At 31.2% G+C, this 12212-nt stretch overlaps 1 protein-coding gene across 1 annotated transcript; it reads left to right on the forward strand.

Annotated features, from left to right (window-relative positions):
• The first annotated feature begins 3112 nt into the window (after nucleotides 1-3112).
• Nucleotides 3113-6478, forward strand: LOC114425330 (cytochrome b5 domain-containing protein RLF-like). Its single transcript, XM_028392217.1, has 6 exons — nucleotides 3113-3273; nucleotides 3371-3444; nucleotides 3550-3901; nucleotides 5046-5180; nucleotides 5319-5369; nucleotides 6103-6478. The coding sequence occupies exons 2-6, from the start codon at nucleotides 3412-3414 to the stop codon at nucleotides 6177-6179; spliced, it is 648 nt and encodes a 215-aa protein (XP_028248018.1). The 5' UTR covers nucleotides 3113-3273; nucleotides 3371-3411; the 3' UTR covers nucleotides 6180-6478.
• Nucleotides 6479-12212: the final 5734 nt, after the last annotated feature.

Consider the following 12212-nt stretch of genomic DNA (forward strand, 5'->3'; position numbering starts at 1 on the left):
TTACGTAGTAAGGTAAAATACGTCGTTGGATCAGTTACGTGTTTGACAATATATGTGCTTGTTATCCAAATATTCTGTATATTAGTTTACTAAAACATTAAATTACGGAAACTAAAAATACATTTTTTCAAATATGTTGCGACTTTGTATTGGGTGTTGTTCACAACCCTTTCCGTAATATACAGTACCTGTGCTTAAAATGCAAAGTTTGGTGAGGAATTAAACCATGATGCATGACTTTGACAAATGGCTAGTCTCATCAGTGGCGGAGCTTCAAAAAAAAGGATCAAAGTAATTAAGATTATATATAAAGATGTAATGATTTTGATGATATCATATCTTATGAATTTCCTGTTTGCTTTTTTCCTTTTTGCAGAGAAGCACTCGCATAAAAGATACTGGTTTCCACTAATAGTTGTTCTTCCAACGTGAAATTTTCTTTTTTCTTTTTTAGTATATGAAGTTTGTTATTTGATATTTAATTAATTTTTTATTAGACCGATTTATTTTAAGATAAAATGATATTTCTAATTATAATTTTATATCTTTATATTTAAGTTAAAAATTAAATCTAAAAATTTAATTAATAGACACGTGTCGCATTATTTGTGACGATAATTTTATTTGTTCATATGATTTTTTTTTCTTTATATAACTTATAAATTGTCTAAGACATTCATTTAGAGCCTTAAATACATTCTGTTTTGATCACGATTCTTTAACTATTTTTTTTTTACATTTTTCACGATTTTTTCTCTTAATTTTATAAATTTTACTGTCTATCTCTTTTATAAAGAAATAAAGTTTTTTAATTTTTTAAGAATTTTTACTCCATTTTTTCATGTTAAAATAAAATAAAAGTTAGTCCAAATATTAATTTTTAATTGAATTAGATTAGAAAAGTTACTCCAAAATTTACTTTTTTTTTTTAATGGATGGACATAGTGCTTATAAGTAGTATTAATATGTTGTGCTTGTGAGTAGTGAAAACAAATGAGTGACACGTCTTGTGTGCATATTATCAATTTTCTGTCATAGAGGTTATTACCAAGATTAAGTTTCTTATGTATAGACAAGCGCACTTGTTGCATTTGTTTTAGCATATTGATATATGTCTTCTTGTATTAGGGAGACTTTTAATTTTCTTTAAGTGCGAGGTATGTTCCGTTTATTATTGTATCATTTTGGGTTTAATATAATTTACATTTTTTCTCAGAAGTCAGACGCCTTATCGATTAGGCCACAGGCGCTTAGTCCCTGGAGGCCGCTACAGTAACTAATTATCCACATACAAAACTCTGGATATTTGACATATGAAACAATCTTTTTTTACAGGAACATATCAAACACAACTAAGAGTGGGTTTATATATAAAACAAAAATATAATTTATTTTACGTTAACATTAGGAGTGGGACTTATGGCTTGGCTTCCTTCTTTAGTAAAAAGGTTGGACTTGAATTTTAAAATAAGCTTATTTATTTAAATACACTATATTTAGGCTTATCAAAAAGTTTATTAAACATGATAGATTAGGCTATTTATTTATGTAACTTAATAAAAATAAATATGCATAATAATATTTTTAATTAAATAAATCTATAGGACTAAGATCAGATTATTAAAAATTTAATATATATATATATATATATATATATATATATATATATATATATATAAACAATAGTAAGACTATTGCATAGTGACAATTTAAGTGATTAAGTTAATAGTGATATTAAATCACTCATAATTTTATATAATTTATTAATATTTTTTATTTTTTTCCTATCACATTATAAGCTTTATTATATATAAAGGGTTGAGAGTCACAAATATTTTGTCTTCTCTGCAAGTATTGCGAGTGGATCAAGTTCTGGAAACGAGCCACCAAATAACGGTGGAGGCAGTTTTATTCAGAATAATGTGTCCTTCAAGGAGAAGGTTATGCAGAGCAAAGAAAAAGCTCCTGTTAGACCTTCTGTTGATTTGCTAAAGCATAATCTAGCTAGGATAAAGTTCAAGGATGACAATAGACTCAAAAGTGATCATTAACCCTTTTGTCTTTAAAGGACTATGCTTGCCATGGCAAGATGCCCTTGTCATCAAAGTTGTGGGGAAATGCATCAACTTTCAAATGTTGCATGATCAAGTCACCAAACTTTGGAGACTCGTTGTTGGCTTTGATATGGTGGATATAGGTAACAAGTATTTTATGGTGAAGTTTGATTTAAAGGAGGATGGAATTAAGGTCATTGAAGGAGGCCCATGGATGATTTTTTATCATTATCTATATCAACACACACGTGTATTTTAACTTTCAATTTTTTTTTGTTATAGTTTTTAAGAAAATTGTTAGAAAAATTTATTAGATCTTTGAGAATGAGGGGGAGACACCTCTGTGTAGATATACCCGATCCTATAATGTATCAATTCAATTTTTTAATGAATAATACAATTTTCTCTAGAACTTAATATGGTATTAGAAGTGTAAATTCCGCAACCTTCTTCCCCTCTTTTATTCCCTTCATCTTTCATCTCCGAAGTTTTTCAACCATTTGAGCTTTTTATCATGGACGATCCATATGATCCTTACATCATCAATAATGTTGATAGTCCTGATCTGATTCTAGTATCTCAGCCTCTCACATTGAACAATTGAAACTCATGGAAACGAACAATGCTCAAGGAACTATTGAGGACCGTCATTTGTTGGCAGATGCTAGGGGTGTCACCTTTTTTCATATAAATTAGTCTTTTTTATTTCTGAAGCATAAAAAAACCTATTATATCTATATTCTTTTATTCTCTCTAAGTGTTAGATAACATATTGAATCTCCAGCTGAACATTTTCCAAGTCAATAACACAATGAATTATGCATATATAGAGATGAAGCTAGTTTTGAATTGGTACATAGGCCCTCTTGTTTCTTTGAACAGACACACATGACTCTCTAATCTCTATCAACAATTCAATATCATCATAAATTCCGCGGACACACATTGGATAAGATAATTGATAGGGGGCTGGACTCTGAGACTTTACTTACGTGGGCTTTTGTTATAGGCCCACAGCAGCCGGCCCATCGTGTAAGGTGAAAGTCGTAATTCAACTTGCTCGGGCAGGGTGGGTGTTTGTTTCGATTTCATTTCTTCTCTTGCAGAAAATCGAATCAATTGATGGATGCTTTAGTTTCGTGTAGTTATTGAGTTGTATGCTAGAAATTTCATATCCGCAGGGGCAGAGAGTAGAAGGAAGAAGAGAGAAAGAGGGAAGGTGATGATAAATCCCTAGCTAGAGCCTAGAACTAGAATTAGATTCTGCCTGTGATCATATATTATATTAACTTGATTATTACGAAATTCAATTGCAGCTGCTGCTGAAACGTAATCGATCTTATATCTACACTCTACCATGGACACTGATGATGATTTCACATTTTGTCAGGTAAACATAGCATTAGCAAGCATATGAAATGCCATTTTTGTTTTTATCTTCATATTTATTTTGTCAATGATGATGCATGTGATTGGATACCATGCGTGTATATAGGTCAGTGCACCTGTTGATCTTGAAACAAACAAGCTTGCTTCAGATATAGCTGATATTTCCATTGAAGAAGAATCTTCAAATGCAACTAATACTACTCAGGATAGTGCTTTACCCAATCAGAAGGAGGCTACTGTTGGTTCTTTGTCTTTCACTGTAACTAGCACAGCTTCTAGTCGGCCAAGTGAATCAACCACAAAATTAGTACCAACTCAGGCTAACAACTCGTCTCTAAAGTCACCGGCACAGAAGAATTCCGTTAAGAAGCCAACGGTTCGGGCTAAAGTTCCTTTTGAGAAAGGCTATAGTCAAATGGACTGGCTCAAGCTCACCCAAACACATCCTGACCTTGCAGGTTCTCATACTCAGTTTTTTTACTATGCAATTGCAATCATTATCTTTGTTGGCTCGTCTTTTAAAATTTCTTCCAATTGCTTAGAGCTTTGTAAGAGAAATACATATTAAAGAAATAAGAGCTTCTGGATAAGCTTATCCAAACTGGTTTGTGGTTGATTGTTATAGTTGATACTTGATACTTGAAAATAAGCTTCATAAAATTTGCTGTCAGTTTTTGTGCACTTTCGGTCCCAATTCTCTACTTGTAATATCTATATTATATAAGCTTCATAACTTCTTCTTTTAAAGGCTCGGTTGAAGGCTGCTTCGCTGATATGTATCAGTGAAACATCCAAGACCAAGAGTACTGGGATCTGATACATATCAACTACGGATCCTTGAAGCAAACTAAAGCACAGGTGCTTCATAGAGCACCACCAAACAAGCCACTAAAATAGGAAGAATCACTAAGACAAAGCACTCACAGTAGAGAGGGTTGAGACTTGAGGGAGAGATGCTTAGGATCAGTCACACGCACAAGCACTGAAGCACAGCCACAAACACAATTCAGAAATTAGAACTGAGAGAGATGAGAATGAGAGATGTTCGAAGAGGCAGAGAGAATGGGGGTGGGCTGAGTGTGGCTCGTACATGAGAATAGGTCTGAGAATAAATGAAGAATCTCTTAGTTAGGGAAAAAAATGGGTGAACTGCATTGTGCAACCCTATCCGGAAAACCCAACTAGCAGGATCAGGACAATTGTCCAATCCCACTGAGAAACGACTTCATGCATGATCCAGCTTCGGAGAAGACCATGAGATCGTAAAAATCGTGGGATTTCACAATTTAACCAGTGATCTTGACAATATTGGCAGTAATTCCTTACTATACCGAACTCTGTTGTTGGACTAAAAGCAAGCAGACCACGTGTATATGCATTTATAGGAGATTATCACTTGCAATCCTATTACTAGATGCTTTTATCGTTTAACTTGTAAAAGATGCCATTGTCAAATAGTATTTTTACACTAAATTTTTGGTTACCACTGCTTTTATTAAACTTATGATTAGTTCTTTACTTGTTTGGCGTTACTTCTTTTAAGAATGAGAGGTGATGCAATGTGTCAATTTTATGATAAGATTCTTGTCTATCTTGTTCCAGGTCTGAAAGGGCAGTCAAACAAGAGACTTATTTCTATGGATGAAGTTAGAAAACACCAGACCGAGGGCCAAATGTGGACTGTATTAAAAGGCCGTGTTTATAATATATCTCCATACATGAAGTTTCACCCTGGAGGTACAGCTATCAACTCAATCTGCAAGATCACGCGTAGCTTTTATAATTCCAATTACTGGTTTCATTAAAATTAAAAATTCTTAAGAAAAATGTTAATATTAACAAAAAATCATATTACAAAATTAAAAAATTGCGCAGGTGTTAATATGTTGATGAAGGCAGTGGGAAAAGATTGCACATCTCTATTCAGTATCCCTTTTGTGATTTAGTAAGATTGTGAGCGTCCTTCATTTTCTGTCTGTTTTAAGTTAATGTTACCTTTGGTTAGATTTCACTTTATTCTGTCATTCAGATGTCGATATTTCTCTGTGAACAGTTTTCTGTGTATGCATTGCTCTGAACATGCTAGTCAACCTTCATAAATGCTTCTAACATGAGAAATATTATGGTTGATAATGAATTTGTAGGTTTCTAAAACGTTTTCTTATATCTTAGCTATGTTCTATATGAGGAATTCAAGTTATGACGTGGAGTTTATATTATCTGGATTTGGAGCCTGCATAACTTCTCTTCCTAGAAATAAATCTACCTACTTAAGAGGTGTTTGGTAAGAACAGGTGGAGATCTTAATTTCCTAAATGCTTAGAATCCCATTTATAAGATATTTGGGTATTGAGATAGTATATAAAATAATCCAAGATTTTTACGCATGACATATCATTGGGGTCTTAAATGTTTTGTATATATCATTCTCAAGTAAGTTCTAAATAGGTTTCTAAGTACTTGCAAAGGGGACTATGTTGGTTATTCCTATTTTATGCTGGTTATTCCTATTTGTTTGTTCATAGTTCATACACATGCCATATGCCTATGATTCAAGTTTCAACGTAGGTGCCCTAACATGTTCATTTGTTCCCCAACATGGATAAAGTTTCTATTTTGTTAGGTTTACTTCCGTCCTTTTCCTTAATTCTTGAATCAGATAAATACCATGCTTGGGTTAATGCTGAATTCTTATTGGAAAAATGCTTTGTGGGTACCTTAGATGAAGGTCAGTGAAGATTTCATTCTAATAATGCATAAACACATGAAGATACCCTTGGCTCCAATCCGTTATACCTCTTCATGGGCCCTCTCTATTTACTGACCAGAGGCCATCAAGCAAGGAGGAATAAATTCTGTAGGTATACACGTTTCTGTTTAAAGATCTCAATGGGAGTTTGTTCTACAATTATGGATGATTACAGTTATCTTGTAAACTAGAAATTTGGATTAACAATGTAACAATTCATGAGTGATTGTTGACTCTGTTAATTTATATGAAATCAGAGCTCAAGGGTAAGATGGTATTCTCTGTGTGATGCATTGCCATTTTATTTTTCTGGGTGATTTTATTGCCGATATTTTAGGTTAAGGAAACTGTAGCATATATCACCATTCATGGCACTGAGTTGCTTTCAGATGGAAAAGGTGAGACTCACTCACAACTATGCTAACGAAAAACATCAAGATTTAGATGGGTCATGACGGCTAATGAAACATGACATACAGTCCATTAAAAATGCAAGCAAAAACATAATACTTTGGATCATGAAATGTATGAATTTTAGATGGGTGCTCAAAATTCACTTGTTATTCTTTCAAATTTTAAGTGTACTTAACATTTTTTAAAATTTGGTTTTATGTATACTCTACTTAACTCATGCATTTTAAAATTCAACTTGAAGCAGTTAAACTGTTCATTATACGAAACCCCAAAAAAATTGTATTGACTTATTAAAAAGTAGAGGAGGTCCTTACGAAATGTCTACTTTTTGCGTTATAAACACTACGGCAAGTTCACAAAAAAAAAGCATAATAGGTTGATCGTTGATGGTACTTAGCTAACCATGTTCTGTACCGACAAATTAAAGATTCTTGAACAGTTATAGTCTAACATTGATTGTCATCCATGCACGGTACTACTATAAATCATCGAAGTTTTTCTCCCCCTTTCCTTTTCTTTCTAGGGTAAAAAAATTTGTTTTAGAGGTCTAATAAATAATTAATGAATTCCTAATATGGAAAACCAAGAAATACCAATGTTTTACTACTCATATATCTGCTATCTATTATTTTTTATTTTATTTTATTTTATTTTACTTTCTCTCTTTTCTTTATTTGGGCACTTTTTAAAGAAATAAAGTGGAGAGATCATACTGCCATGTCAAGACAATAGTCCCATCACTGGGAAAAAAAATGACAAAAAGTTCCATCCACCTGGCCTTAGACTTATAATAATGAAGTAGTAATTAATATCTGCTTGGTTTCTTACTATTTATACATGCATGTTCACGGAATTCTGTTAATTAACATTCATCATGTTTCATAATTTTGCACTAAATACATGTTTATGTAACTTTAATTAGTCTTAATCATTTCCACTTTTTTGCAAGGGTGAAATCCTGAGACAATGACTTCACGAGAGATGAAAATCAAAGCTTAATTTCTATTATCTTCTTTGAGAAGGAAGAATATGCAAAAGATAAGAAAATAAGAATATTCAATTTGAATTTCACCCAACCAAGGGGAATATATATAATTTTCTATTTTCGCATTCAATCTATATATTATTTCCTCTTGACCCCATCTCTCTGTCTTGCCAAGCAAAAAGCATTAAGTAGTTTCCTCTTAAATTGCTGAAGAAAGTTTGGTCGTGAGAGTCTTGATGATTGAGTGAGATAGTCCTTGACCCCACCTTCTTCCTTTTGGGTTATGTAATATATCTTGGTTTGAACTTTCATGACTGATATTTTTGGGTACCAAAATTCTCTTTAATTAAGTCCAAGATTTATTATAGTATGAAACTAAACCAAATCTAATTGATGGGTATAGTTTGACATGAGTAATTTGAAGTTAGGCCTGGAGTTTTTCTTTTTAATTTGAAAGAAACATGAAGAGTTAGTGGTTGTAACTAGAGTAATTAAATAAAATACTGAAGTAAGTTGCTTCCGATCAGTGCTTCCCTTTGGGTTATGTAATATATCTTAGTGATTGATCTTAGTTTCATCAGTAGGGAAAGACATATATGTTAAAGTATATAATTAATAGCTTAGTGAAACTAATATCATTTGCAGCAAAACCTTCTTCATATCATTCTTTATGCCACAAATAGATTTTGCACCATCAGAAATCATATAATATACTACTTCCAGCATAAATTTGTATATTACTATCTCCTAAAGAGAAGAGATTCTTCATATCATTCTTTATGCCACATTTCATAAGAAATTATTTATGTTCAATGAGTTTCATTGAGATTAGAGAAAAAAGAGAGAATGGTAAGAAAACCTGATAGATCACCATGATGCAGGCTAGCTATAGAGAAAATGCATAATATATTACTTGTTTTTGTGATAACTAGAGCAAGAAAAAAGTTGAAAGAGAATAAAAGAAACCAACTACTTTTGTTTTATGTCAAACTAGAACAACTTCCCATCTCTTTCTCTTTAGGAGACAGTAATATACAAATTTATGCTGGAAGTACTATATTATATGAACATAACTTATAAGTACTCACTAATCATGGGAGCATAGAAGCATTATGATACATCTTCTAAGTATATAAAACCTTCCTCTACCTTCTTTGAGAAGAGCACCCATGCCTTTGCCCATTAACTTTCTTTTGGATACTCTAATAGTTTCAGTTTCTATCTTCATCTTCTCTGCATGTATGATGAAGCCGGGGCTTTGCTCGTTTCCTCTTTGCTCTTTTTCAAACATGTAGTGTACTTTATAGGGCAATTTATGTGCTCTCTTTATGCTTTGTGGATTGCTTTTTAAGGGCCTTTGGATGTGCAATCCAGTTGCAACATGAGGTGATGATTAAATTGCATGAAAGAGGAGGGAGATGGGTGCACTTAAATAGGAAAAAAAATAAAGGGCTTTGTGGTGGTCCTGTGCTCCTAGCTTTCCCTGGTCGCCAATGAAGAAACCAAACGTGGGGTTTGTGGTGGATCATATGAGATGTCCCAGCTATATGAAAAGTTTAATAGTCTCACATTAGCATGTGTTTATAATCTCTATCAATTTTTTTGTGATACATAATCAAAAAATTTTAATTTGCAAAGAAAAACTAAAATATCTAATCACAGGTGATATAAAAAATCAATAAGCACGGATAGAATTGATAAAAAAGCAATACATATCCTATAAAAATATAAGTTTAATTTTCACAATAGAATCTTATTGATATATACTTTATAATTATTTTTATAAGTATTTTCTGATGAGTCTCCAAAATTCAATTTATTTCAGTAAAAAAAAATAAATGATGTAAAAATTGATTGAAATAATCCTAAATTATATAATAATTTATGCTGCTATTTTACCAGAAAGCTACACCCTTGGGCCCCAACACTCCCGGCAACCTTCAGTAATAAAGAAGGAATGTTCAAAACCATACAACACACTCTCTGTCTCTCTCCTTCCCTTATCTCTTCCTTTTGTTTTGTTATTCCACCTAATATAATAAAATTATGACTTTCTAAAAAGGATGTTTAGGGCTTTCAGTCTTATCTCGACCAAGTACTTCAGTGCACGAGATTCCTATCATCATGTGGAATGGAGAAAGTCATAAATCCAATTTTAATATTAATAAAATTAGTGCACTGTTATTCTCACGACCGACATTTCTCACCTATACTCATGCGCAAATTTATTGTTACTATTGATTCAATTTTTTTATATTTTGTAATTCATACACCTGCACAGCATAAACGTTTATTTCCCACAAAAAGTTTATTTTGAAAACAAAATACAAGCACTGTTATTTATTTATTAACATGTATGTTACCACTTTTGGCCATGATCTTCTGAAGAAGGATTGGTATTGGTAGGTTACTGCTAAGTGCTCATCAGCTAGCGTTTCTATCGAGAGGTAACTTTTGTGCATCACTAGCTACTAAGCACAGCTACTCACTTACCCAACTCTTTTACGTTACTATCAGTTATATTAGTCACTTTTGCAGATGTTAGATCAGTAGCGTTTGTTTTGATCGAGTAATTTTTAGTTTTTCATCAATCAAGAAAAATAACCTGTAATAGTCTAAACAGAAGCCATGACCTTTACTATTAGAAGGAATTTTTTTTTTGGTGCAAATGCAATTAAACACGCACATATATACATATATATCAGTATTACAAAATACAATGTGTATCGCATAATTAAAAATCAAAATGTGAAAGTCACAGCGGTAATCTACAGAGTTAGTTATAACTAAATTATAAAATTTGTGATTGAAATTAATTTAGAAATATAATTAAATAGGTTAAATTATTTTTTTTAAAAGTAATTTTAGTAATATTGTACTCACTACAGAATAGTAATTTAAAAAAAAAAACAATTTGGCCAATAATATATGAATTATAACATTAACCAAAATTTTGGCTAGTTTCGCAGAATAGTAAAATTATCTTATCAAATATAAAATGTGAAGAAAGTCATAATCCAGTAAGACTCTCAACAGTATATAATGATAACTGATTCAGTAGTCGTTTTTGAACAGAATCCTAATCCTATATATAAAGTATCAATATCAATAGTTGGCTAAAAGAGAAAACAGTATCAACATAATAAACTTTTGTCATGCACTGATGAACTATTTACCACTGTGATTCGCAACTTGTTTGATAAAATCTACACGTACCAATGAAGAGGAAGGACAAAACGCCGAGGAACTTGCTGCGATGCTAAAACCTTCTTTCTCATCGGGGATGCAAAGTCGCAAACTCCCAATTACAACACTTTCAAAAATGGAAAATTATCATATTTGTATGAGTTTATTTTTTGTGAATTGTTAGTATAAAAACATAATTGTGGTAAAAAGAGAGTTCAAGTTATATGATTTGCTTGACGGTGAAGAAATAAAGGAGGGAGGAATAAGTTGAAGATTCAAGTTTTTCGCTAACACATAATTACTAATATTTATTGATAAAAAAAACATGATTATTTATAATTTGATGATAATATAGAAATTATTTACATCAGTAATATTGTATAGATTGTTTAATTATTTCATTCTAATTAGAAAAGAGGTTTGAAGTATTTGCTTATCAACTTCAATTTTCAAATGTCATAGTTTGAATATTTTAGCTTAACTCCAAAATAATCAACAAAAAGAGAGTTTAAGTATATGATTAACCTTATCTAATCCCTTAATTATCGTATCATACCTTACTCAGTTTATAACAACTTTTTTTACAATGATTATATTATTATTAGAACTTATTACGTCATGCATAATACTCAATCTTCTTATTACTTGGCCAATTTTTTATAGAGTGAGAAAAGAGATCAAATTATATTAATGTAACTTTAACAATTGTTACATCATTTTTATAACTTGACATAGAACGTGATTTTTATTGATTTAATTGTTAAATTATATTTACATATTATTAAGATTGTTTGTGTTAAATTTTGTAAAAATTGAACAAAAGAAAAATAATCAAATGATTTATATTTTAGTATATTTTGAAATGTTTATAATAAAATTTTACATATGTGATCTATAAGAAAGAAACTTTTAATCAGATGATAAGTTTTAAGAAAATATTTGATCTCTCCAATTTATTTTATTTTTAAAAAATATATAAAAATCATAAAATCAATAAGCATTTAAAATATGTTTTGTTTCTTATATAAACTATTGAAAACAACAAAAAGTAATATTTTATAATTAAAAAAGAAAATAAAAATAAATAAATAAATGACTAAGTAATGTTTAGATCAAGTCTTGGAAATAAATAAAAACAAAGCCTCAAATGATTCTCTTAATTTAACTCTAAATCTAGTGAAGTCACTTCTACTAGTTCTATATAGTATATACCATGTAGCTGTGTTGATAGCAAAAATAAATGGGATTTGTACGGAACAGGGAACAAAATCAATCTTTTGTTGCACGTGATGATCACGTGATAAACATGGTGACTGTCTCCGACATCGAAGACATCATTTGTTTGTTGTTCCTCCTCATTTCAAATTTTTAAACCATACACTCCTCTCCTTGGCTGAGGGAGCTTCCTGTTGTTTTCCTTCTCTTGGGTTCCAAG

Source organism: Glycine soja, chromosome 9 (assembly GCF_004193775.1).
Source record: "Glycine soja cultivar W05 chromosome 9, ASM419377v2, whole genome shotgun sequence".
Lineage (NCBI taxonomy): Eukaryota > Viridiplantae > Streptophyta > Magnoliopsida > Fabales > Fabaceae > Glycine > Glycine soja.

What these genes read in the sequence shown, in the direction of transcription:
- LOC114425330 (XM_028392217.1), top strand. Translation starts at nt 3,412, where the DNA reads ATGGACACTGATGATGATTTCACATTTTGTCAG. An exon ending in AACACATCCTGACCTTGCAG is followed by an intron (nt 3,902 to 5,045) that starts GTTCTCATACTC and finishes ATCTTGTTCCAG; the next exon opens with GTCTGAAAGGGCAGTCAAAC. An exon ending in AGATTGCACATCTCTATTCA is followed by an intron (nt 5,370 to 6,102) that starts GTATCCCTTTTG and finishes TTCTTGAATCAG; the next exon opens with ATAAATACCATGCTTGGGTT.